Raw genomic sequence first — 24768 nt, 5'->3', positions numbered from 1 at the left:
CGCTCAGGAGACTTTTTCCTGCTCCAACTCTTTCTGGATGTCAGAAAAGACCATCTTTGCAAAACACGTTCTATGAGAACCACAACCTAGAGGAATGAATGAGTCCACTTCCTAATTACTTGCAGCTTGGGGACTTGTGACCACAATTCAAGTTAGTTCCCCATCTATTTCTGTATTTCCACACCTAAAAAAATAAAGTATACAGACCCATTTCCTGCATTTCTTATTTTTATTTGACAGAAAAAGTTGCTCTTGCTGTACAGATTTAAAAAAAACAAATGCCTTAAGAAACTTGAAAGTTGGGGGGAGGGAATCACAACCTAATGGGGGGGTCAAGTAGGACCAATCAACTTACACTCCTTCCCCTTCAAAGAGCATATAACTTACCAAGTCTCAAAACCATCTGTCACCCCCAGAACTTGGACTACACCAGTCCTTGGGCCTGATTCTAGGCCTGCATATCCTGAACTGATCTCCCCCTATCTACCCAACTCACACCTGCAGTCCCTCCCACCCCAAACCCCCAAACACATGAACCCAGAAAAACTCACAGAGATTAACATTTCACAGGAACAAAGAAAAAAGGGGGAAGGATAGAAGAGGATCCCCCCCACAAATGCCAGGGCTTAAGAGGACAGGCAAATAATCTCTCCCATGGCTCTTCTGGGAAAATGAGGGGCACTCCTGTGCTCCAGAGCATGGGGTGTTGTAGAATCCCTCAAAATTTATGGAGACCTGCAACAGAGAAGACTAGCATCATTATGGAGACCCTCAAGTTCAGATTTCTATGTGGTACATTACAAATAAATGGCCCCTCTTCCCACCAAAAAGTAGTTTTCAGAAAGGCCAGACCACCAAGGGGACAGACCTGGAGGAACGATGTCGATTGGGTCGAGGACTAGGTGTCTCCTTCCTGCGCTTGTGCCCAGGAGAATGGCTGTCCCCACGCTGGCCTCTGCGGGAAACCCGCTCGCTACTGCAAAAGACAACAGGTCCCAAGGTGGCACCAATGTACCTCAACTCTGCACTGGTCAGTGGTGACCAAACATCAATCAACACTTGCTGTGGGTCTTACCCCTGCTGGTCCCGGGATGTGGGCTGGGGCGAGGGCTGGCGACGCTCCACGGGTGAGTAACTGAGAGACCGGGAATCTCGGAGAGAGTCTATTGGCTTCCGAGGACTGCGAGACCTGGGGAGCAGAGTAGGTTTCTAGAGCACTAAGCACTTTCAAACCCACCAGCTAGAACTCAGGACCACCCACCCAGGTCCTGACCACCAAACCTCACACCACACAGGGCCAACCTTAGACCCACCTTTGTCCGCACTCACCCATCCGCCCGCACCATCCACCGAGTGCCCCCAGTGGGCAGAGCACAAGGTGCAGCGGGGGACGCAAAGATAAAGAGTCCCTGCCCTTGGAAGAGCTTGGTTTGGTAGTGAAGGAGGCCAACAAGGGAGGCACACAAGCCCCCTGTGTGGGAAATAGCCCCGCAGGAATGGATGTGCGTGGGCCTGGGGACCCTGGGCAGGGAATGGGAACCTGGGCAGGGTTGGGAAAGGGCAGGGCAGTCTTCTTGAAGGTGCTGTTTGAGTGGAGTCTTGCAGAACGAGTTCACCAGGCAGACAAGGAAATCCCAGGCAGAAGGAACAGCATGTCCAAAGGCATGGGGCTCTCCTTAGACTGCAAGGCGCTGGGTATAACCGGAGCACGGGGCATGTGTGGGGGCGGACAGGAGGAGCACAGGGTGGGCAAGGGCAGCTGAAGAGCCTCACACGCCATTCCCGCAGAGGTGGCACTTTATCCTGCAGGCCACAGGGCGTCCCGGAAGGATTTGTGGAGTGAAGGGAAGTAACCAGATGTGCGTTTTAGAAAGATCCCTCTGGCTACGTGTGGAAGAGAATGGCGTGGAGGCAGGGAGACAGGGAGGAGGCTGTGGACAGAGTCGGGAGAAGATGACGGTGGCCAGACCAGAGCCCTGCAGCAGCAATGGGGAGACTTAGAGCTAGAATCTCTGGGACCAGGCTGCATGTTGGGGGGAGGGGGAGGAAGAATCCTAGGACTTCCCAGATCTGGCTTGAGCCCCACTTTGATAGTGCAGCCCTTGACCAGAACACAGCACTGTGGGAGGACGGGAGGAGCGCTGGACTCCTCCCACACAACCAGACACTGACATCCACATGAGGCACCCAGCAAGGACCTCACCCAGGGTCCCCACTCTGGAGAAGTCATCCCCACCTCCCTTCCACCTGAGGCAAGGCAGTACTCACCTCTGCTCGCCAGAGGGTTGCTTCTTGGGACTTGCAGGTTTGGGTAAGGCCTGAGGGCCAGGTTTAGCAGGTGATGGGGAGGAAGAAGAGGAGGAAGAGGAAGAGGAAGAGGAGGAGGAGGAGGAGGAAGAAGAGGAGGAAGAGGAAGAGGAGGAGGAAGAAGAGGAAGAGGAGGAGCTGGAACTGGAACTGCTAGAACGCCTCTTCCGTTTGGCTGGAGCTGGCTCCTGAGGACGTCCCTCTCGAACAGTCTCCTTTGGGGCTGGGGTGGGGCTAGGGACCCTGTGAGAAAAAAACAGTGTCACAAGGAACAAGCTGCCCCAACCCTACCTTCCTTGGCCTAGAAGAATGGCAGTGGGGGAGGGGTGCCTGAGAAAGGCCCTGGGAGCACATGAAGGCAGGCCAGTGAGCACTTCTCTGGAGCAGTGGCCCAAGCTGACCCAACCTCTGCTAACACAAGCAACAGGCTGGGGCTGGCAGCACAAGGGATCAAGGTTAAACCTCAAGAATGTCCCTGATGGAGGAATAAGGCCCTGGTCTCAGATGTGGAAGCTGAAGCTGGGTGGTCTCCCTTCCTTGGAGAGCCGCAGCTTGGGGAGGCCCCTGTGACTGCAGGTTGGCTGGGGAGGGGCCGTCCTGCCTGGAGGCAGGGAGAGGGATGGGATGACCTCTGAAGATCCTTCCAGCCCAGGGAGTTCCTCTTGAGGTCTAACTGCCATCCCTCCTGCTGTAAAATTAAGTCCATTTCCTCTAGTTCTGTCCTCTGTAGAGACGGAAAACTTATCATTATCCTCTAGAGAATTAACCTTTGGAGACGTTCATCTGTCCCATCCCTCCCACCAAAAGTCCCACCCAGCATTCTCTTCTACCCCCCAGCTTGAAGGTCAAGGTCCCCCACATCTCCAACAGCCAAGTAGTACCTGTGACAAAATTTCTTCCCTCCCCACTCCCCCACCCATACCCATTCATTTCCCCTAGTTACCTCACCTTTTCAGTACCACCTCAGGTTGAGCAGGAAGGCTAGAGCCTTCAGAATCACTAGAACTGGAGCCAGAAGATGACGATGACGACGATGAAGATGAGGAGGAGGAGGAGGAGCTGGAGCTGGAGGATGATGAAGAGGAGGAAGAGCTCCGCCGTTCCTTTGCAGGTTGCAGGGTAGCTAATGCTGAAGGCTGCTGGGCCCCAGAAGCAGATGGCTCCCCACCCTCTGAGTGGGGTACCCCAGAAGCAGGGCCAGAGAGCATGCCATTGTGGTCACCAGCAGAGGACGTGGTCTTTGCCACTGTCCCAGAGGAAAGGGACTGAGACCCTGCTACAGAGGTTGTTTGGGCAACTGAAGAACGGGATTGGTCTGAAAAAGCAGATGGCACAGGGGACCTAGGCCGATCCTGTGCTGGAAGGAGAAGAGACTGTGAAGGAGCCTGAATCATTCTGGAGGCAGGGGAGGGAGCCCGCTCAGAAGTCATTCTAGACTGGCTTGGGGCAGATGGTGGTGTTCTAGACCTGGCTCGGTCAAGCAATGAGGGTGAGGTTCTGCCACTAACACGATCATAAGCAGAGAGGGGCACTCTTGGACTGGTAAGGTTTGCACCAGACAATGCAGGAGCCATCCTAGCACTCGAGAGACTTGCAGAGGCCAAGGCTGCAGAGGTTCTGGAGCTGGCAATATTCACAGGAGCAGTGGCATGTGCAGATCGAGGCCCCACCAGGTTTGCAGGGGCAGGAGCCTGTGGTGTTCTGGAGCTGGAAGGATAATTTGCAGCACTTGGAGGTGTGCCAGAACCTGAGAGACTCAAAGCTGCCAACGCAGCCGGTGTTCTGGCTCCCGCTAGGTTCACAGCCGTAGCTGTGGGGGTTCGAGGGTCAGCAAGGTTCACAGCTGATGGAGCCACTGCTGTTCTGGGACTGGCCAAGTTCATGGCAGCTGCTGCAGTTGGTGCTCGGGAGTCAGCCAGATTCACTGCTGTTGGAATGGCAGGTGACCTGGCACTGCCAAGGTTCATGGCAGCTGCAGATGCTGCAGGAATTCGGCTTGCAAGATTGGCGGCTGGTGCTGTTCTGAGGCTCATGAGAGGCACAGGAGCTGGAACCTGGGACATTCTCGCAGCAAGGCCAGCAGCAGACATGGACGGAGGTGGCCGGGCAGTGCCAAGACTGATGGCTGTCAGAGCAAGTGCAATTCTAGATTGAGCATGGTTTTCTGGCACAGATGATCTTGGATGATCAGGCATTCGGGGACCCGGACCATCCATCATCGAGCCACCACCTTGCTGCAGGACAGACATGGGTGTTCTAGCACTGCCAAGAGGTTCAAGCATCCCAGGTGATCTACAACGGTCAAGGGGAGTTGGTGACATGCTAGGTCGACTGAAGCAGCCCATTCTAGAGCTGCTGAGTGCCACAGGAGGGGTCCGAGAACCAGAGTGGTTCCTTGTTGCTGGAGGAGTAGCAGAACGTGAACGATCAGAACTACTTCCAGAAGCAGAACGCCTACGAATGGCTGGAGGGGATCTTGTTAAAGACCTTTTGCCCCGAGCTGCTCGAGGAGTACGGGACCTAGACCTGCGGCGGATGGCAAGTGAGCGACTTCGTGAACGTTTGCGGGGCAACAATGGTGTTCGAGACCTAGAGCGTCTCCGAATAGCTGGAGGAGTTCGGGATCTAGAACGGCGTCGTGTCACTGGAGAGGTTCGAGAGCGGGACCTTCTCCGAGTAACTGGGGATGTCCTGGATCTTGATCTTCTGCGAGTGACTGGGGATGTCCTGGATCTTGATCTTCGGCGAGTGATAGGTGATGTTCGGCTTCGAGATCGCCTTCTGGTCACTGGTGGAGTCCTAGACCTGGACCGCCGGCGAGTCACTGGAGGGGTTCTAGATCTTGAACGACGGCGTGTTGCAGGCGTTCTAGATCTTGAACGACGGCGGGTTACTGGTGGTGTCCTGGACCTGGACCGTCTTCGACTCATTGGGGATGCTCGTGATCGAGACCTTCGCCGATTCACTGATGTTCTTGACCTTGACCGTCTCCGACCCACAGGTGAGGTCCGAGACCTGGAACGACGTCGGCTGATAAGAGGTGTTCTGGACCTGGACCGCCGGTGAGTGGCTGGCGAGGCTCGAGATCTAGAGCGTTTCCATGGGGCTGGTGAGGTGCGTGATCGAGATCGCTTCCGACTGGTCAGGGGTGTCCGAGAGCGGCCTCTTCGGCGTCGAGAAGAGGTTCTAGAACTCTCCTGCCGGGTAGGTGACCTAGAATGGTAACCAGAGCCACCCCTTCGCCGACGGGTGACCCGAGACCTAGAGCGGCTTCTTTGTCTCCTCCGGGAGGTTGACTGAGAAGATCCAGACCTATCTCGACGTCGGGTCGTTCTTGCTTTTTCCCTGCGTGAGCGGGAACGAGATCTCTGGAGTCCACGAGGTTTTGGTGAAGGAGACCGGCCTCTCCTTGAAGTTGTCTTAGTACGTGGAGATGAAGCTGAGCGCCGCCTCCGAGAAGACCTCGACTTTTCAGCTGGCTCTGGGGAAGACACTGAAGGGCTCCGGCGGCGTCTTGGGGGAGTTCTAGATCGGGTTTCTGGTGATGAGGAAGCAGAGCGACTTCTTCGGGATACTCTGGCCTTCCTAGTTAGCTCAGGAGATGATCGAGAGCTGCGACGTCGTGGTGGTGTGCGAGACTTGGTTTTTGGTTCCACCGAGGACCTGGAGTCTCTCCGAGCCGTTCTGGATTTGGGTGGGTGTTCTGGTGAGGACTCAGAACTACTGCTTCCCTCAGCAGAAGGCCCTCTACCTTTGCTTGAAGAACCTGACCTGCTTCGCCTGGGCAGGGCACGAGGGGCAGGTACCTTGGGCTCAGGAGAGGAATCAGTTCCACTCTCATCCCTTGGCACCACTCTTGGCTTGTCTTTCACTTCAGGGGATGATCCAGATCTACTGCGCCGGGGAGAAGGTCTAGATTTGCTATCAACCTCTGGAGAGGATCCAGAGTGACTCCTCTGTCTAAGTGGGGATCGTGTCTTGGCCTTAGAATCTGAAGAGTCTGACTCACTCCCTTCCTGAGGAGATGCAATGGGTTTCCCATCAAGCTCTTGAGAAGATCCTGATGGACTTCTTTGCCCAATGGGGGTCCTAGCCACAGTTTTCTGTTCAACTGATGATTCTGACCCACTTCTCTCTCTCTGTGGAGTCAGACACTTGTTGTTGAGCTCTGGTGATGATGGAGAACGACTTCTTGCCCTAGGAGTCTGAGGCAATGCTTTTGGTTCAGGGGAAGACTCACATTCACTTTGCCCCCTAGATGGAGTCCTAGGTATATCTTTCATTCCAGGAGAAGACCCAGAAAGGCTATGCCTAGAGGGGGTTCCAGACCCATCTCTAAGTCCTGGAGAAGACCCAGACCGGCTTCTCCTCGATGGAGTTCTAGGTAAGCCATCTTTCAGCTCAGGAGACGATGTAGAACTACTTCTTTCTCTTGAGGGTGTTCTGGGTGCAGTATCAAGTACAGGTGAAGAGACACTGTGAGCTGAAGACATTCCTACCTTTTCTACTACATCTGGGGATAACTCAGAACTGCTACGCCTAGAGGACATTGTTAATTGTTCTTTCATGTCTGCAGATGGCTCTGTCTCCAGCTGGTTAAGGAAAGGTCCATTCAAGTCTTTTACCTCAGGAGAAAAATCAGTATTCACTTCTGTTACAGGTAGCAAGTTTCTAGGTTCTAAAGAGGATCCAATATTCTCCTGGGAAGGAGAATGAGAAAGTTCTTTATGTTCAGGGGAGATATGTGGCACACCCCAACAAGCCACTGTAGAAATTCCTACAGCTTCTGAAGAAGCCTGTGATTGACTTTGGTCAACAGTGAACACAGCAGGTCTTGCTTCTATTTCAGGAGATGACTCCAAGTTACTTCCAGCCATTTCCTTAAGTTCTGGAGACAAACTAGGCAAAATTTGGTGTGGTTGTTCAGATTTCTCCACCACTTCCATAAACTCCTCTCTTTGGCTTGACTTAGGTAATATACTACTTTGGTCTCCTGTATCCAGAGGTGACCCAGCTCCACTTCTCTCCCTTGATGGGGTTGTAGGTATGTCTTTTAGCACTGGTGAGGACTCGGGCCTAACTGAGTCTTCAGGACTAATTTTGTCTCTTGGTCTAGGAGATGATGCAGTAATATCTTCTTTAAGAGTTAAGCCTATTTTCTCTTGTGACTCAGAAGGTTCCAAACTGCTCTGTACCAAAAGAGAGTTAGAGTCCACTGCAGGATAAAGATTAGAGTCAAGCATAAAAGGGTCTGGCTGAGATGTGCTCTGCTCAGGAGACATTTCTGATTTAAGCACTGGACCTGTTGACAATGGACTTCTATCTGGTTTTGTTGGTGATCTGGGTGCCAGCTCCATGACTGGAGATGAGGACCTGGACATGCCACCACCCTTAGGAGATGTCTGAGATTTCCTCTGCAGAGATGGAGATTCTAAGTGACTCTGTCTCACATCTGGACTTGAAGTATCAGACCCGGGGTCTGGTGAAGTTTGAGATTGTCCTGCCTGTTGCAGAGTGGGGCCAAAACAGCTCTCTCCTGGTGGTGTGCTAGAAGTCACTCCTAGATAGGACCCAGAGCAACTTGGTGGTGGTGAATCTTTAGACTTCTCTTGGGAACACGGTGATTTTGATCCAGAAACACTTTGCTCTGGTGGAGTTTGGAGCTTTACTTTGGGGTATGGTGATGTAGATCCTGAGTGACTTTGTCTTGGTGGTGTTCCAGGTTTAACTTTGGTATCTGGTGATGAAGATCTAGAACGACTATATCTTGACAGCAATCTATCTTCCACCTTGGAGCAGGGAGACTCTGATCTGCTTTGCCTTGGAGGTGTTCTAGATGTCACTCTACTAGGACTTGGTGAGGAGGAATCAGAACAACTTCGTCTTGGTGAAGAAATCATCTTCACTTTGGGTTGTGGAGAGGATGACCTAGATGGGCTTCCTTTCTGAGGTGTGCTAGATTTCACTCGAGGAGAGGACCCAGAGCAGCTATGTCTTGAAGGGGTCCTAGATTTCACCTCAGGGTCCGGTGATGATTCAGAACGACTCTGTCTTTGTGGAGTTGCAGACAGTTCATTGGCCTGGGGACTTGTTACAGACCCTTGCCTTGGTGGTGTTCCAGATTTTAATTTAGGGTGAGGAGATAAACTATGCCTTGGTGGTGTTTTAGATTTCTGTTTAGGTGGTGAAGATCCAGAGCGACTTCGTCGTGTTGGTGTCTGTGATTTTTGTTTGGGACCTGGAGAGGATCCTGAAGGGCTCCGCCTCAAAGACAAGCAAGATTTTGTTTTGGAACGTGATGAAGAAAGAGACCTGCTCCGCCTTGAAGAAGCATGGGACTTTTTCACTTCTGGGCTTGAGTTAGATCTGCTCCTCCTCTGAGATGTTCTAGATTTGTTCTTCCGCTCTGATGATGAGCCAGACCTTCCTCTTCTTTGTGGTGTTCGGGAGTGAGATCTTCGTCTAACTAGACTCCTACTACGCGATCTTCGTCTTGCTGGAGTTCTAGACCGAGACCTCCCTCTCCTGGCAGGTGTTCTAGAGCGTGAGCGGCCACCACGTCGGGTGGGAGTTCTAGACCGTGACCTCCCTCTTCTCGCTGGTGTTCTAGAACGTGAGCGGCCACGCCTGGCGGGGCTTCTAGACCGTGACCTGCCACTTCTCCTAGCTGGTGACCTGCTACGAGATCGCCTGCGTACGGGTGACCGGGTCCTAGATCTGCGCCTAGCAGGTGTTCTCGAACGGGATCTGCCCCTCCGGGCTGGTGTTCTCGACCTAGACCTACGCCGAGTAGGTGTTCTGGATCGTGATCGCCGCCTGGCAGGCGTTCTAGAGCGGGACCTACCCCGTCGAGTTGGTGTTCTAGAACGGGATCTACCCCTGGTGGCTGGAGATCTAGAGTGTGACCTGCCTCGTCTTGCTGATCTAGACCTGCCTCTTCTCTGGTTATTTCTGCTCCTGGACCAGCCTGGGCGCTGAGGAGACCTAGAGCGGCCACGCCGCTGGGGGCTTCTAGATCTTCCCCACCTCTGTGCAGACCGGGACCTACGCCACTGAGGGGACCGGGACCTAGAATGACCTCTCTTATTAGGGGTTCTAGACCGAGATCGCCCTCTCTTAGTAGTGGCAGGACTACGAGACTTTCCTGCCCTACGTGAGGGGGTATGAGAATGTGATTTATCCCGCTTTGATCGGCCATGTGCGCGATTCTTGGATGTTGGAGAAGAAGAAATCTCTCGGCGGGCCCCAGTGGTTGGTGTAGGCTTAGGACTTTCAGGGGAGGAGCTGGCATGCCGGGAAACTTTGGTAGGCTGAGGGGATGGTGGAGAGCTCTCTGAGGAAGAAGACTGGGGAGGATTCTCAGGAGACTTAGGTGCTGATCGGCCTCGGGTTGGGGAGACCTCAGATGAGTGCTTAACTGGTTCCTGGCATGTTGAAATGGGTTGTGGGGAGTTGCCATGTTGCTCAGCAAGGAGCGGAATGGGAGCAGGAGGTTCTGGGCCTGTGCTGCTGCTCCTTTCCGGAGAGGGGCTAGGTCGAACTGCCGATTTCTAAGAGTAGAAGAGAAAGTAGGAACAGGGATAAACACCAGAAGTTCAGATCATCTACAAGATCCTAAACACTTTCTGATAAAGCTTTTCTTTACATACATTATACCAATTGGCCCTTTTCCTCATCAGTCATGTTCAATATCATGATGTAACATAAAACATAATGGAAAAAAAATAGACAAATCTGTTCTCCATCAACCAAAGGAAAAAATGCAGACTAATACTTTATCTATATACCATTACCAAATGTTCTGAGAATAGGGGTAAAAGGTTATTTGTAGTTCGGTGCTAAGGATGGAATTCAGAGCTTTCTGTAACTCCAACACCCCCAACACACCCAACAGGTATTTTCTTTCTTTTCGTTTTTTTGAGGTAGCATCTTGTTTTAGCTCAGGCTGGCGTGGAATGTGCTATGTAGTCTCATCATGGCCTGGAACTCAAGAAAATCCTACCTCAGCTTCCTGAGTGCTGGAATAAGGGTGTGCACCACCACACCCAGTCCTAAAGGTCTGTTTTGGTTTTTTAAGGTAGAGTCTCGTTCTATTCTAGGCCAACCTAGAATTCACTATGTAGTCTCTGTGGCCTTGAACTCTTACTCTTGGTGATCCTTCTACCACTACCACCCAAGTGCTGCAATTAAGGGCCTGCACCACCTTGCCTGGCACAAAAGTTTGTTTTTAATGAAAAGAGAGAGCAGTTTCTTAGTTATTAAAAGAAACAAATGAGCCAGGCATGATGGTACACACCTTTAATCTCAGGACTTGGGAGGCAGAGGTAGAAGGATCATCAAAAGTTAAAGGCTATCCTGAGACTACATAGTGAATTCCAGGTCAGCCTGGGTTAGGGCGAGACCCTGTCTCAATTTAAAAGAAGGTGGTATTGTATATATGTAAGTACAATGATTGTGATGGGGAGGTAATATAATGGAGAATGGAATTTCAAAGGGGAAAGTGTGGGGGAGGGAAGGGAGGGAATTACCATGGGATATTTTTTTATAATCATGGAAAATGCTAATAAAAATTTTAAAAAAGAAAAGAATAAAAAAAAAAGAAAAAGGGAGAGAGGGAGGGAAAGGGAAAAGGAAAAGAAAGAAACAAGGCCAGGTTTGGTGGAAATGCCTTTAATCCCAGCACTCAGGAGGCAGAGGTAGGATTGCTGTGAGTTCAAGGCTACCCTGACACTACATAGTGAATTCCAGGTCAGCCTGGACTGGAGATCAAGACCCTACCTAGAATAAACAAAAATAAAATAAACACAGATGAACCAAGAGCAAAAGTTTGAGAATGATAAAAAGTTAGACCAGAACAGGGCATGGTAGCACACACTTTAGTCCCAGCACTCAGGAAGGTGAGGCAGGGGGGTGGCTCTAATTTCAAGGCCAACTGAGGTTACAAGGTAAGTCTCAAGTAACCTAGGCTAGAGTGAAACACCCACCTCAAAAAAAAAAATTTGACTAACTTCTACAGTATAGTTAAGTGGCAGAGCCATTTGCTTAGCACGAGTCCTCGGATTTGTTCCTCAACATTGGTGGAGGGTGGGCTAACCAAGCCTGCTGAAGTGCAGGGAGAAACTAAATTATAAATACCTTAAATATAGAACTCAAAAACACAGAAAAATGGGTAAGTGTCTGAAGTGACCCAATAAAATTTGGAAAGCTCTAGATGAAAGAAAAAAGATATGGGACTGGAGGAATGGCTTAATGGTTAAGGTGCTTGCCTGCAAAGACAAAGGACGCATGTTCAACTCCACAAGACCCACATAAGCCAGATGCATAAGGTGGCACATGTGTCTGTAGTCTGCAGCCGCTAAAAGCCCTAGTATGCAGATTTTCATTGTCTGTCTGTCTGTCTGTCTCTCTGTAACAAAACCAAAAATAAGTAAATCAGTGACTGGAGGCCCTGGCTTACCCATTTTCATTCTCCCTCCCTACCTCTAAATAAATAAATAAATATTAAAAAGACAAGGTTCCTGTGTAAGTGACTGTTACAATCTCTTGGGAACAGATGCTTAAAAAAAAAAAAAAAAAAAAGATTAGCTGGGCATGGTGACACACGCCTTTAATCCCAGCACTCAGGAGGCAGAGGTAGGAGGAGCACTATGATTCTGAAACCACCCTAAGACTACATAATGAATTCCAGGTCAGCCTGCGCTAGAGTGAGACCCTACCTGGAAAAACCAAAGTAAATAAAACAGAAGCTACTAAAAAAGACCATCCCTTAAGTTATTTTCAGACTGGTAGCAACAACTCAATGGGCTGGAAATTTTATTGTCATAACCTTCATGTAATAAAAACACAGAAAAAGTAAGTAGTAATGGCAGTTAAACTACGTTTAGGCTGCAGAAATGGCTCAGCAGTTAAAAGGTTCTTGCTTGCAAAGCTTGACAGCCAGTTTTGATTCCTCAGTACCCATGTAAAGCCAGCCACACACAACAAAAAGCTTTTGTTCCACTTTTTCTAGTACATATATAAACAGGTTACTAGTATGAAGGCCTACTTACTATCCCACAAAGTGTCACTGTAAGGATGTCATAATTCAGTGAGTCATAATTCTAAGCCTTGCAAATTTATACAAGGACTTGATTAACTAAAGTAGAATACAGAAGAACCTGGGGAATGTGCTCACAGGTACAGCATCTGCCTGCAGAAATAAGAACCTGCTAAGGCTGTATGCCTTTAATCCCAGGTAGAAAGATTTCCTTGAGTTCCAGGCCTACCTGGGCTATATAGAGAGTAAGCTCCAGGTCAGACTTGAGCTAGAGACCTTGTCTCAAAAAAACCAAACAGCCGGGTGTGGTGGTGCATGCCTTTAATCCCAGCACTTAAGAAGTGCTGAGTTCAAGGCCACCCTGAGACTACATAGTGCCTGGACTATAATCTCCCTTGAGGAGAAGGCAAGAGCCAGGCATAGTAGTTCACGCCTTTAATGCCAGCAACACTCCAAGGCAGAGGCAGGAGGATCACTGTCAATTCAAGGCCACCCTGAGACTACATAGTGAATTCCAGGTCAGCCTGAGCTAGACTAAGACTCTACCTCAAGGGGAAAAAAAAAAAAAAACAACTTGCATTTATTTAAATAAACTACTATACTCAGTATATCTGACTTTAAAATCCATGCCCTGGTAATCCAATGAACACCCACTGGCTCAAGAACATACCTCTTTCTTGTCTCTGTCTTCATAAGGGCTGCCTGGCTGCTTTGTAGAGGGCTCTGGGCTGCTAGGCTGTTTGTTGTTGGTACCTGGTTCACTAGAAGGTGCATCTCCCTCCCCTTGACACCCTGAAGCAGGGGGTGAACTTTGCCCAGTCAAGGCAGTTGTATGGATTTTAGCAGCAGCACTTCGAGACCTATGAGTTAATGGAGGGCAGGGAAGAGCAGAGAAATAAGATCAAGGGGTAACAGAGAACCCCCTCCTCCCAGCTCCCAATCACCTTTCCTATCTGCACAATCCTCTTCCAAAAAGCTTTTAGTCACTACTCAATCATTTACAGAAATGCCAACTCAGTCCTCTTTGTTCCATCTCTTCCCAATAGTCCCAAACAATGTACTCCCTCTGCCCCTTTACTTCCCTCCCTCCAACATTCCAAACCCTCCACCCAGGCCATTCCCTACCCACTTCATTCACAACTCACCTCTGAGCCCACCTCCTTCAGGAAGCCTTCCCCGATTAATGAAGCCAGGGTAAGGATTCCTTCCTCCCCCAGACACCACCAGCAACCCATTCCCCTCCCCCTATTCTGGCAGTCCATATACATCAGAAAGAACAAAATAAAATAAATTAAATAAAATAAAATAAAAGACAAGGGGAAATGTATATGTCTGTCCATCCTGTTGCTTTAGCCTGTCAGCTCCTAGAGGGCAGGGACCGTGTCTTCGGAATGGTCTGTGCAGCGCCTAGCACACCGTGGGCGCTCAATAAATATTAAATTGATTAACCCATCATTCCCTCTCCCTCCCTTCCTCCTGGACTACCCCTTACCGACTACGAGATGTATCAGAAGAGGAAGCAGAGTCAGCAGAGGTTGAACGGTGGGTCCGACGGCTCTTAGGAGCTGGTGTTGTACTTCTAGACCTGAAAGAAAACCACCACATGGCTCTAGAGGCTATACTCCCATATTGGATTCTCAAATGCATCAACCCCTCACCACTAGCCAGGGCACAAATGATTCTGCCCTCTTCCTTAAGAGGTCATTTACCTACAAAGTAAATTTCTCTCAAAATACACTTACCGCTTCCTCTTCTTGTCCTTTGATTTACGTTTGCTCTTTGGAGTGGGAGACCTGAGAAACAAGGCATGATTGTGAAAATATTTTTTAAGACAATGAAAAAATAAAATATAAAAAACTGGAAATGTTTATTAGTAACAAAGTTGAAGAATGGAGCTTTATTCCGAGAAAAAGAACTCTTAAATATCAAATAAAGTGACCACAACTATCAAGCAGTAACTCATCACTTCTAATATGCTATGCTACTATGTCTCCCCTCAAAGCCAAAGAGCTCTTACCTGTGCTTCCGTTTCTTGGACTCAGATTCTGACCTGTTGGGGGAGGAAAAAAAAAAAACCACCACCTTAATCTCACAACTGACCTCAACAAGCTGCCCCCACTCATTCTAAGGATTTCTCCCACCTCATACCTGTGCTTCTTCTTCTTGGAGCTCTTCTTCCTCTCCCGACGGGGAGAGCTGCTCTCTGAGCGGCTGAAAATGGGTTCAGAAGCAAGGTCATTCTACTTGGCCTCTGACTCTTTCCCCTATTAATTCTCAAAGGTTATTCCAAAGCATCCAAACAACCCCAGTATCGGTGGTCCAACCTAAATCCAGAACTTCACTGCAAAATATATATAAACTCCTTAAAGTACAACCTAAAATTAAGAAAATTTCAGGTGGTTCCCCACCTTTTATCCCAGCATTCAGGAGGCAGAAGTAGGAGGATCATCAGGAATTTGAGGCCACCCTGAAACTACATAGTGAATTCCAGGTCAGCCTGGGCTAGAGTGAGACCCTACCTCAAAAAAAGAAAAAGAAAATTTCAGAAATCTAAAATGCTGCTGGGACATTTGGGGGGAGGGGGAAACAGGACTAGACTCAACCATTCCCCACTAAGCAAATACATTTCCCATGACAGTTGAGATCAAAATAATAACTCCATTTTTCCATTCTTTCTTACAATGAATGCTCTGCTCACTGAAAGCAGCCTCCTCAAGTACACCAAAGGATTGGTCCAACAGACTTACCGTCCTCTGTCTTTCTTCTTTTTCTTCTTCTTTTGCTTTGGGGTTGGAGAGCGGGAACTGCTGGTCTCCCGGACAAGGCTGGGGAAAAAGGAATAAAGAGACGTGGGATTGGGGACTTAGCTCAGTGTAATGCCTGCCCAGCAAGCACAAGGCCTTACCACTGGGGGGGGGGGAGGTGATTACAAAGAGACTTTGGATGCTAGGGCCAATTTCTGACCCCAAAACAACAACAAAAATCCTAAGAATTTGGGGAAAAGTCCACAAAATGATAGTAATAAGGTGCTTAGTGAGGGGGTGGACAAGAATGAGAATACTGGCTTCCAGTTTCTTTTTTTATTTGCATGTGCATATGTGCGCACCAGACCCTCCTGCCACTGCAGACAAATGTGTTATGCTTACATCACTTTTTGCACCTGGCTAACGGGCAAATTGGGAATTCAACCTGGGCTGGTAGGTTTTGTAAGCAAGTTACTTCAACCACTGAGCTTTCTCCCCGGTCCCTGGTTTCTACCTTTTTGATCTTGAGTACCTGTAAGGTTTGGGAGGCTCAGGAGCTGGTTGTTTAGCTTCTCGAGCACGACGCTGAGGATCAAAAGAACTCCCATCCACATAGGAATCACTAATACCAAAGGCAGCACGGAGTCGCTCATTCTTCTTCTCATTCAATTCTGCCAACTGATGGGTCTCAGTCACCCTAGTGGGGGAAAAACACAAAAATCTGAAGGATATAGGGAGCAAACAGCAGCACCACATTCGGTAAGCAGAAGCCACATTAGCCATGGGATAAAAGAAGGCAAAAATCAAGTCCCAGGTAAGGTGAAAAGACAGCAGCAGCACTAAGCAGGATGGAATCCAGAGGAAGGAAGAGAGCTCAACACTCACGCTGGCCTCTGCCCTGGGGTCTCTTCCTTGCCCCCAGGGTTCACATCCTTCTCCAGCAACATGAGTCGAAAAGTCGCCACTTTCTCCTGAATTTGTTGTTCCTCGTACCTGAAGGACAAATCCCTTCAAGGTTAGAGCTTTAGAAGATACTTTCCAAATCCCAGGTTTTCACTTCCCTTCTTTCCCAACAGAATCCTTTCCTTCTCCATACACACACAGAACTTTTCACTATTACCCAAAGTCCCTAAAGTTTTTCTTATCTTCCCCCATCACCCTCCTACTTTTTATTCACTAGGCCCTCTAGAACAGAGGATTTTAAACATGCTACAATTCAAGGGCCAAGAGGAGCTGGCCACATTCCTGTGTTCCTTTCCAACCTTCAACAAGAATAGATCTTTTATTTTTTCAGATTCCAAAGGAAGGTACACTGTATAAAAGGGGTGCCATGAACTCCAGTCTGAAAACCAGTACTCTAAATTATTTTCTACCTGAGTGTGCTCCTTTTCCAAAACTTCACTTCCCTACCAAGCTCATGATGTCCTCTATTCGAGCATTCTTCCAATTCCTATTTTAATTCCTTTGCCACTTTCCAAGGTCTCAATCCTTAAATCCATCTACCTTTCTCTTTCCTACCAATGACAACACCTATCAAGCTACCTAGCACATCTCATGACTGAGGACTACTTTCCTGTCTCTCCCTTACAACACATTTTTGTTCCTCCATGGCCCCCCTTTTCTCACATATAAAAAATTCAGAATCCCCCCCTTACCAGCTCCTATTTTATGCTCAGTGTTCTTACCTCCCACTGTATACTCTCTCTTAACTCTTCAATTCTTCAGCTCTTTCCCTCACCCCTGCAACTCCTTTTTAGGACTCTCTCACCAGCACTAAGTTCCACACATCCCACCTAACACCCTGCACTCACACTCAGTGCTTAGCTTGTCCCCACCCATTCCCTCACCCCTGCTCTTCCATCATCTCCTCCAGCTCGAGGCATCGCAGCTCCACGCGCCGCTTGCGCTCGTGGTCCAGGATGTCAGGATTAGGCCGCTTCACCAGGGCAGCCTCCAGGCGCCGCAGTTCCTCCTCTCCCTTGTAGTCAGGCCGCTCACCCCGGCGGCCCCGCACCAGGGACAGGTTGCGTTGAACGTAGCCGTTGGTGCCGCTGCCCCGGGGCGTCGGCAGCCCGATCCCGTTGTACATGGCCCTGTGCCCAGGGGGGGCACTACCGCTCCTGGGGGGGAGCGGGGAGACACGGGTCAGGCCCCTGGCCCCAAACTAACCACTTACCACACCTCCCACACATCCCTGCTCTCTTCTTCGCTAGTACAACACTTATCCTCACACTGAATTTCCATTAGCTGCATGAAGCATCCTCATTCCCCTAGTCTAATAAACAAACCCCTTTCCCTCATCCTCACTGCTTCCTTTCCACCAAATCACAGCACAGTTCTTTTCTTAGTCTTTTCTCTCAATGCACTTTCACCTACTTCCTGTCACCTACATTTCTTTCTACTCTGAGAAAGCAAGAATCCTGTTTTCTCTCCAACCTCTCCACAATCTTTACTCTTCTTTGGCCACAATACATACAAGTGGTATATTCACCAAATATCCATTAACATATAACCTCTAGCACTGAGTCCTCCAAATGGCACAACACACACCAAGAACAGAAGCACTTAAGGACCTACAATCCATGTTCAAAGAACTCTTCAAAGAATATAACTGAAACTTTCAGGCTAACTCGTACAATACAAAATGGACTAAACAGACTAAGGCATCTGAATAGGTAGACTGGCTCAACATAAACCAAGTGTCTTATGGGGTCTCTTAAACTACAGGAATTATCAGAAACAGACCATGGATATATAATCTCATACTTCACCTGGAGGGGAGCCACTTCTTAGATTCCAAGCATTACAGCTATCTGTTAAACTAATATTTTACTCCTCCAGTCTCCTTCCCAGTAATAAGGTACAGCACGATTTGCAGCTCCTAGATCTTGTTAACCATTGCCTGTTTTCAACTCAATTGCTCTATTTAAACACATCAAATCAGCTTCCTCTATTCCGACTACTTTCTCTACATACCTTACCCTAAAGACATCTAGATAAACCCTCAATCTCTATACCTCATTTTCTTTCATGTCCAACTGTTGACTTTCCCTACTAATTAATTACCCTGTTGTACTTCCTAATTTTCTTTCTCAGTCTTGCCTTTAACCCTGTGCCTCCTGCCAAGTTCTATCTTTTTAACCCCATCATACCTGAAAGACTCAAGCCCCAATTTTTCTGACTAGATTTCTTATTCGTTATCCCTTTCACCTATATGTACGCTCTACTTCTTTCTCCAACACATCCTCTCCAAGACAGGTTCACAGAGCATAAAAGAAAATAGCTCAGGGAAAAAACCACCACAATAACAGACAGAAGAGATGGCACTGGATAAAAGAAAGGTTGCACTTGTAAAATGTCTTCTCCAGTGCGGTGCTGCACACCTTTAATCTCAGCACTTGGGAGCCAGAAGTAGGAGGATCAAACTGGGCTAGAGACCCTACCTCAAAAAAAAAAAAAAAAAAAAAAAAAAAAGCTAAAATTCCAGGAAGCATCATACTAATATCTAGAGTAATGGGCAGATGTGGTGGTTCATGCCTTTAATCCCACTCTGGAGACAGAGGTAGGAGAACTGTTGAGTTTGAGGCCACCCTGAGATTACATAGTAGATTCCAGGTCAACCTGAGCTAGAGTGAGACCTTATCTCGAAGAAAAAAAAGAGAGAAAATATGGGAGATGTTGAATGGAAGACAGCTACCCACATGAGTTTTTTCCACCTCAAGTCTAAGTATAGGTCCCTACCCAATAGCGGATGAGATAAATAAGAGCAATGAACAGTAACTATTGTACTAGGGTAAAGTACAGACAGATGAAGCTAAATTTAAGAGACAGTGTATATTCAGCAAGAAATGGGAAAAAAAAATCTTTGTGGCCCAAGAAATCAGTTTCTTTACCTTTCTTTAACCACTATTTTTCTAAAACCAATCCTCCCCGCTCTAATTCTAGGGTCTTTATCAGTTCTTCATGTCCCACCCTTGTCCCTTGCAGGTTTCTGGCCTGCAATTATTTCAGCCTAGCCATTTACCCACATTTTCATATCATATCACATCACACACACACACACACACACACACTCTCTCTCTCTCTCACACTCTCTCTCTCCCCTCCCACTCCCTAAAAAAGGAAAACAAGAAAGCTGATTTGGGAGGGGAGGGGGTAATAAGGGAATACTGGAGAGATGGCTCAGCAGTTAAAGGCCCTTGCACGCAAAACCTAACAACCTAGGTTCGATTCTCAAGAATCCATGTAAAGTCAGATGCACAAAGTGGTGCATGCCTTTAGAGCTTGTCTGCAGTGGCAGGAGTCCTGGCACACACCCATAATCATTCAGTTTCTCATAATTAAGTAAGAAAAGGTATAAATGTTTTAATGGACTTTTAGGGACTAATCCAAAAAAAAAAAAAAACGGAAATGGGGGAATAGATTAAGTATACAAGGCAGTACTCAATACATTAAAAGGAGAAAATATAGCACAAACTACGAAAACCAGTCAACTCAGACTAGTACAGACAGGAATGCAAGCCACACAAGGTTAAGAGCAGAAAGAAAATGGGAAACAAATTCTTTTTCTGTTGGGAAATTACCAGAATGACAAATTTAGGAGGCGGACACCATATTAAGATATTCAAGGATTAAAAACTGGCACCAAGCTAGACGAGTCAAGGCACTTGTCTGCAAAGCCTGATGACCCGGGGTTCATTTCCCCAGCACCCACGTAAAGCCAGATGCAAAGGGGATTATACATCTGGAGTTTGTTCGCGGTGGCTGGGAGGCCCTGGGGGATCCATTGTACCCGCCCCCTTGGGATGTAAACTTTTTTAATTTAAATAAATAAAATGGCACCTTGCTGGGCATGGTGGCCCACACCATCACTCCGGAGGCAGAGGTAGGAGGATTGCTGTGCGTTCAAGGCCACCCTAAGACTACGTAGTTAATTCGAGGCCAGTCTGACTGAGTTAAGAGTGAGACCCTATCATGGAAATCGAAAAAAAAAACAAGATATTGTAGTAGGGCGTGGTGGCGGCACGCCTTTAATCCCAGCACTCGGCAGAGGTAGGTGGTTCACAGTGAGTTCAAGGCCACCCTGAGATTACATAGTGAATTCTAGGTCAGCCTAGAAAAAAGTGAAACCCTATCTCAAAAAAAAAAAAAAGAAAGAAAGAAAAAGGGCACCAAACAGGAGGACAGGGCTATCCAGGAAGTGGGCCTTAGGTATATACAGCCAGCTCAGCACTTGGAGCGCACACAGTTAGCTGACTAGACACCATGGAATCCACAAAGCTGAAATATTAACTCAGGAAGAGACTTAAGCCCATGCTTATGAGGCAACAGACCCTTTTCGAGGTTGTGTGGTTCAGAAACATGTTAGGTGAACCGTAAAGCAGACGCTTAGCAGGGCGAAGAGTTGCCTTGCAAACTAATGGCAGTAAAGCAGCCAAAACACGTTATTTAGGGTTTTCTTGCCAACGGAAAGCTCCAAAAGCCTCCCCTAGGTCTAACACAACTTTTTACTCAAATAAAAAAAAAAATTATGCAGGGCAAAAGAAAACAAAAAACATATATATGTGTATATGCGTGTGTGCGTGTATATATATATATATATATATAAAATGCCTGCCTTATATAACTATATCTCAGGTTGCTGTTTTACGACTTGGGGACACACACACACCCCCAATTGACTCCGGAGCCGACGCGAGCGGGACGTGAATGTGCGCCGCGGCGCAGCGCGGGCTCGAGGGTGGGGGAGGGGCCGCGCGGCGCCCGCGGGAGGCCGGAGGCCGGGGGGAGACGGCCGGGCGCCGAGAAGCCGGGGCTCGCGCGGAGCCGAGGGCGAGCGGCGGCGCGCGCCGTGGCCGTGGGGGAGGGGCGGGGCGTCGCGGGCCGCGCGGCGGCGGCGGCGGCGGCGGGAGGGGGAGGGGAAGACGAACCTTAACAGGGCGCCCGCGCGAGCTGAGGGCGAACGAGCGCGTGCGCACCACGGCCCAGGCCGTTCTCCGCGCGCTTTGGCCTCGGGCCGGGGCGGCCGTCGCCCCTCCCCCACCCCTCTCTCTTTTCTCCCTCTCTCTCTCGCTCGCTCGCTCGCTCTCACCCAACGACGACGACGACGACGCCGCCGACGCCGCCTCCGAGGGGGCGAGGGAAGAGATGATCTGTCGCGGCCGCTGCTCGAGCTTCGAGTCCCTGGAGGCCTGAAGCCGCAGCGTCGCTGTTCTGCCCGCCTCAGCCGACGCGGACGACTCCTTGCTTCCTTCCTCAGGGGCCGCAGCGGGCTCCGACTGCGCCACTCGCACCCCTGCCTGGGCTACGCTGGCACGTCAGCACGGCGAAGTGCGTCAAGACGTAACGCGCGCGCGCGAGCCGCACGGCCCGCCGGGAGCTGTAGTACGCCGCTCGGACTAGTGCGCAGGCGTAGAATCCGCCCTAGGAAGTATGGCGGGCGGGGCCGGGGAGCGGGCGGTTTAAATAGTGCAAAGGAGATTCCAGTCTATGGCCTAGAAACCTCCAGTCCCGTCGGGCAGTGCGGGGAAGGGCGGGGCAACGGGCCGAAGCTGCAACGTTCTCTGCGGGAGGGGCGCAGGTCCTTGAGTCGCACTCGGGCTCCCGCCTTCGGCCCCGAGCATGCTGGGAGTTGTAGTTCAGTTGCGACAAGAAAGTCTCTTCGCCGGGGCCGCCAAGGCCGGGCAGCCATTTTGTCTCCCCGTGATGGTCGGCGGTGGCTGGAAGCTGGCAACACATCCTTGTCGCTATGGCTGTACATTTTGTGTGTCGAGCCCAAGGTCACACAGTTCCCTACTCTTGTTAGCATTTCATAGGAAACCAGAGTTAAGACAATAAACCTAATCACAGTTCAGTCTCATCCTGCTGGTCAGGCTTCTTGGATGCAGCTTCACCTGTTTGAAGGTCTCTCCTTTTTCTGTACCATGGAACGATTCTTCTTTCCCCTCATTATGTGTCTCTGTATAGCAGGGGAGGGTTTGTATACAAGGCCCCAGAGTTCTTTCCTCCCCATCCTCCATTTGGATGATATCTAAAACCAAAGATTAACTCAGGGCGAGCAAACAATGATCAGCTGCTTCCCAGTTTCCCGAGCAGAATGTAAAGCGCCCCTGGTATCGTGCCCTGTCAGAGCGATTTAGCCCAGCCTCAGGCCCGGGTACTGGAGCAAAAGCAGAACTAGCCACTGGCATTATTGACAGCTCTTCTGGCTATTGGAGGGCTGAGGCCAGGGTGGCAGGCGCCTAGGGAATTGTTACTGTCAGGTAAAGCGACCAGGGGGGATTCGATTTTCCCCTACAGACCCTTAGGCTGATCATCAAACCCAAGATGACTCAAACATATAATCTCAGTGTTCAGGAGGCTAAGGCAGGACTGTTTAAGCCCTACCCAGTCTGAGCTACATCTAGTTTGAGTCTAGCCTGGACTTACAGAGGGAGACCCTGTCTCAAAAACAAAAAAAAAAAGAGCCGGGTGTGGTGGCGCATGCCTTTAATCCTAGCACTCGGGAGGCAGAGGTAGGAGGATTGCCATGAGTTCAAGGCCACCCTGAGACTACAGAGTTAATTCCAGGTCAGCCTGGACCAGAGTGAGACCCTACCTCGAAAAACCAAAAAAAAAAAAACAGACATGTGACGCTCAACTTTAATCCCAGGCATAGATAGGAGGATCACCATGAGTTCGAGGCCACCCTGAGAATACAGAGTGAATTCCAGGTCAGCCTGGGCTAGAGTGAGACCCTATCTGGAAGAAGAAGAAAAAAAGAAAAGAGGGCTGGCGACATGGCTCAATGGTTACGTTGCTTACCTGCAAAGCTTAATGGAACCCAGTTTAGTTCAATTCCCCAGTACCCATGTAAAGCCAGATGCACAAAGAGGTGCATGTGGCTAGAGTTCACTTGCAGCAGCTGGAGGCCCTGGCACACCCATTCTCTCTGTCTCTCCCTACTTGCATATTTATATATATATGAGAGAGCCTGCACAACGCTGCCTGAACTTTCAGCTTCCAAAGCTGTGAATTTGTTTCAGGTATTTCATTATAATAAGTAAGAAAAAAAAAAGGCCAAAACTTTATAGTTTGCTTTGGGTTTAAGTACCTAGTAGGAAATGTATTTAGAAGCCAAGATCTGAATGGTAGCCTACTCATAGTTAACATGGTATCCTGTTTCCTAACTAGAGTTGGGAAGTGGGTAAGATACATAGGCGTGTCCATGAGCTCCCGTTCTTCTCTCCAGCTCCACCAACAGTGCTTTTCTTCCCCCTTTCTGTATGTGTAACTCTTCTCTACCTGTAAGAAATTTGGCTTCCAACATAGTTACTAATTTGCTAGATTTGTTAAAAGTAGCGTCAGAATTACTCATCCATGCTTCTGGAAGGAGCAGGAGGAAATATCTGCCAGTTAGATTTTTTTTTTAATTAATATATTTTATTTATTTATTTGAGAGAGAAAGAGAGAGGATGGGTGGACCAGGGCCTCCAGCCACTACACTCGAACTCCAGATGCATGTGCCTACTTGTGCATCTGGCCTACATAGGTCCTGGAGAGTCGAAAGGGGATCCTTTGGCTTTGCAGGCAAACACCTTAACCACTAAGCCATCTCTCCAGCCCCGGGGGGGGGGGGGGAATTCTGACCTGGAATTCACTATGTAGTCTCAGACTGGCCTTGATCTCATAGCAACCCTCCTACCTCTGCCTTCCAAGTGCTGGGATTAAAGCGTGCACCACCACGCCTGGCAGAATTCAATATTTGACAGTCTTTTGTTTAGGCTGCGGGCTACACACTCAAAATACTGTATTCAAAAGCTACTCCACAGTCAGTTGGTCCCTCTCCCTGGAAGAAATCTGTCTTAGATGCTCAGGTTGGTGTCTGGGGTGGGTCGGGGAGCGGGGAAGGTGGGGGGGGGGGTAGGAGCTCAGCCTCCTGCTGACAAGGGTAGTAGGCCAGAATGCACTTCAAGGAGTAGCATAGGCAAGAACCAGGGCATCCCATCCTGGGAGATGCTGCTGGACCAGGGGTTTGGTTGGCTGTGGTGTGACAGATGGAAATGTGTCAGAACAACCTCTGCCCTTTTAAATCTTTTCTTTCTTTTCTTTTCTTTCTTTCTTTCTTTCTTTTTTTTTTTTTTTATATAATTTTGAGAAAGGGTCTTGCTGTAATCTAAGTGAGCCTAAAATTTAGTATGTCATCCCAGGCTGGCTTCAAACTTGTGATCCTCCGGCTCCAGTCTCATGTGGTATTATAGATGTGTATCACCAAGCTTGACTTCTACTTCTAAATACCAAAATTGCTTTAAACATTTTCCTGCCAGGCATAGTGGCACACACCTTTAACCCCAGCACTGGGGAGGCAAAGGTAGGAGGATTGCTGTGAGTTTGAGGCCACCCTGACAATACAGAATGAATTCCAGGTTAGCCTGAGCTAGAGAGAGACCCTACCTTGGGAAAAAAAAAAAAAAAAAAAACATTTTCTCCAAAGAACAAATTACTGGTTCACTATTGAATGTGGGTAGGGATGACAAACATGTTTTTCTAATAAAGGCTTTGGTTTGAAAAAAAGAAAAACAAAAAAGGTACAAAGCTACTACAGAGCCTGGTGTGGTAGCACATGCCTTTAATACCACAGCACTCAGGAGGCAGAGGCAGGTGGATCACTGTGAATTCAAAGCCACCCCTAAGACTACATAG

General features: G+C 48.9%; 1 protein-coding gene across 5 annotated transcripts; it reads right to left on the bottom strand.

Annotated features, from left to right (window-relative positions):
• Nucleotides 1-210: 210 nt before the first annotated feature.
• Srrm2 (serine/arginine repetitive matrix 2) lies at nucleotides 211-21381 on the bottom strand. Of its 5 annotated transcripts, XM_012947384.2 has the most exons (15): nucleotides 21179-21367; nucleotides 16935-17207; nucleotides 15973-16080; nucleotides 15620-15784; nucleotides 15091-15168; nucleotides 14492-14554; nucleotides 14361-14393; nucleotides 14086-14136; nucleotides 13836-13928; nucleotides 13014-13203; nucleotides 3256-9857; nucleotides 2269-2550; nucleotides 1076-1189; nucleotides 869-976; nucleotides 211-735 (listed from the first exon to the last, which is right to left on the bottom strand). In XM_012947384.2, exons 2-15 carry the CDS (start codon nucleotides 17174-17176, stop codon nucleotides 726-728), a joined length of 8139 nt encoding a protein of 2712 aa, XP_012802838.2. In that variant the 5' UTR covers nucleotides 17177-17207; nucleotides 21179-21367; the 3' UTR covers nucleotides 211-725. The 5 variants fall into 5 exon arrangements, with proteins under 5 accessions (XP_012802838.2, XP_045017438.1, XP_045017436.1 ...); XM_045161503.1 differs by lacking the exon at nucleotides 16935-17207 and having other exon boundaries at nucleotides 21179-21366; XM_045161501.1 differs by lacking the exons at nucleotides 211-735; nucleotides 869-976 and adding an exon at nucleotides 1774-1976 and having other exon boundaries at nucleotides 21179-21368.
• Between the last annotated feature and the right edge of the window lie 3387 nt (nucleotides 21382-24768).

Source organism: Jaculus jaculus, chromosome 11 (assembly GCF_020740685.1).
Source record: "Jaculus jaculus isolate mJacJac1 chromosome 11, mJacJac1.mat.Y.cur, whole genome shotgun sequence".
NCBI lineage: Eukaryota > Metazoa > Chordata > Mammalia > Rodentia > Dipodidae > Jaculus > Jaculus jaculus.
This window is presented reverse-complemented; position numbering and strand designations above follow the sequence as displayed.

Bases quoted from the DNA above. Each gene is read 5' to 3' on its own strand.
- Srrm2 (XM_012947384.2), bottom strand. From the start codon at position 17,176: ATGTACAACGGGATCGGGCTGCCGACGCCCCGGGGCAGCGGCACCAAC. The intron at 16,081-16,934 runs GTGAGGGAATGG...TTTGTCCTTCAG, and splicing joins GAGATGATGGAAGAGCAGGG to GTACGAGGAACAACAAATTC. The intron at 15,169-15,619 runs GTACTCAAGATC...CTTTTTCCCCAG, and splicing joins GAGCCTCCCAAACCTTACAG to CCTTGTCCGGGAGACCAGCA.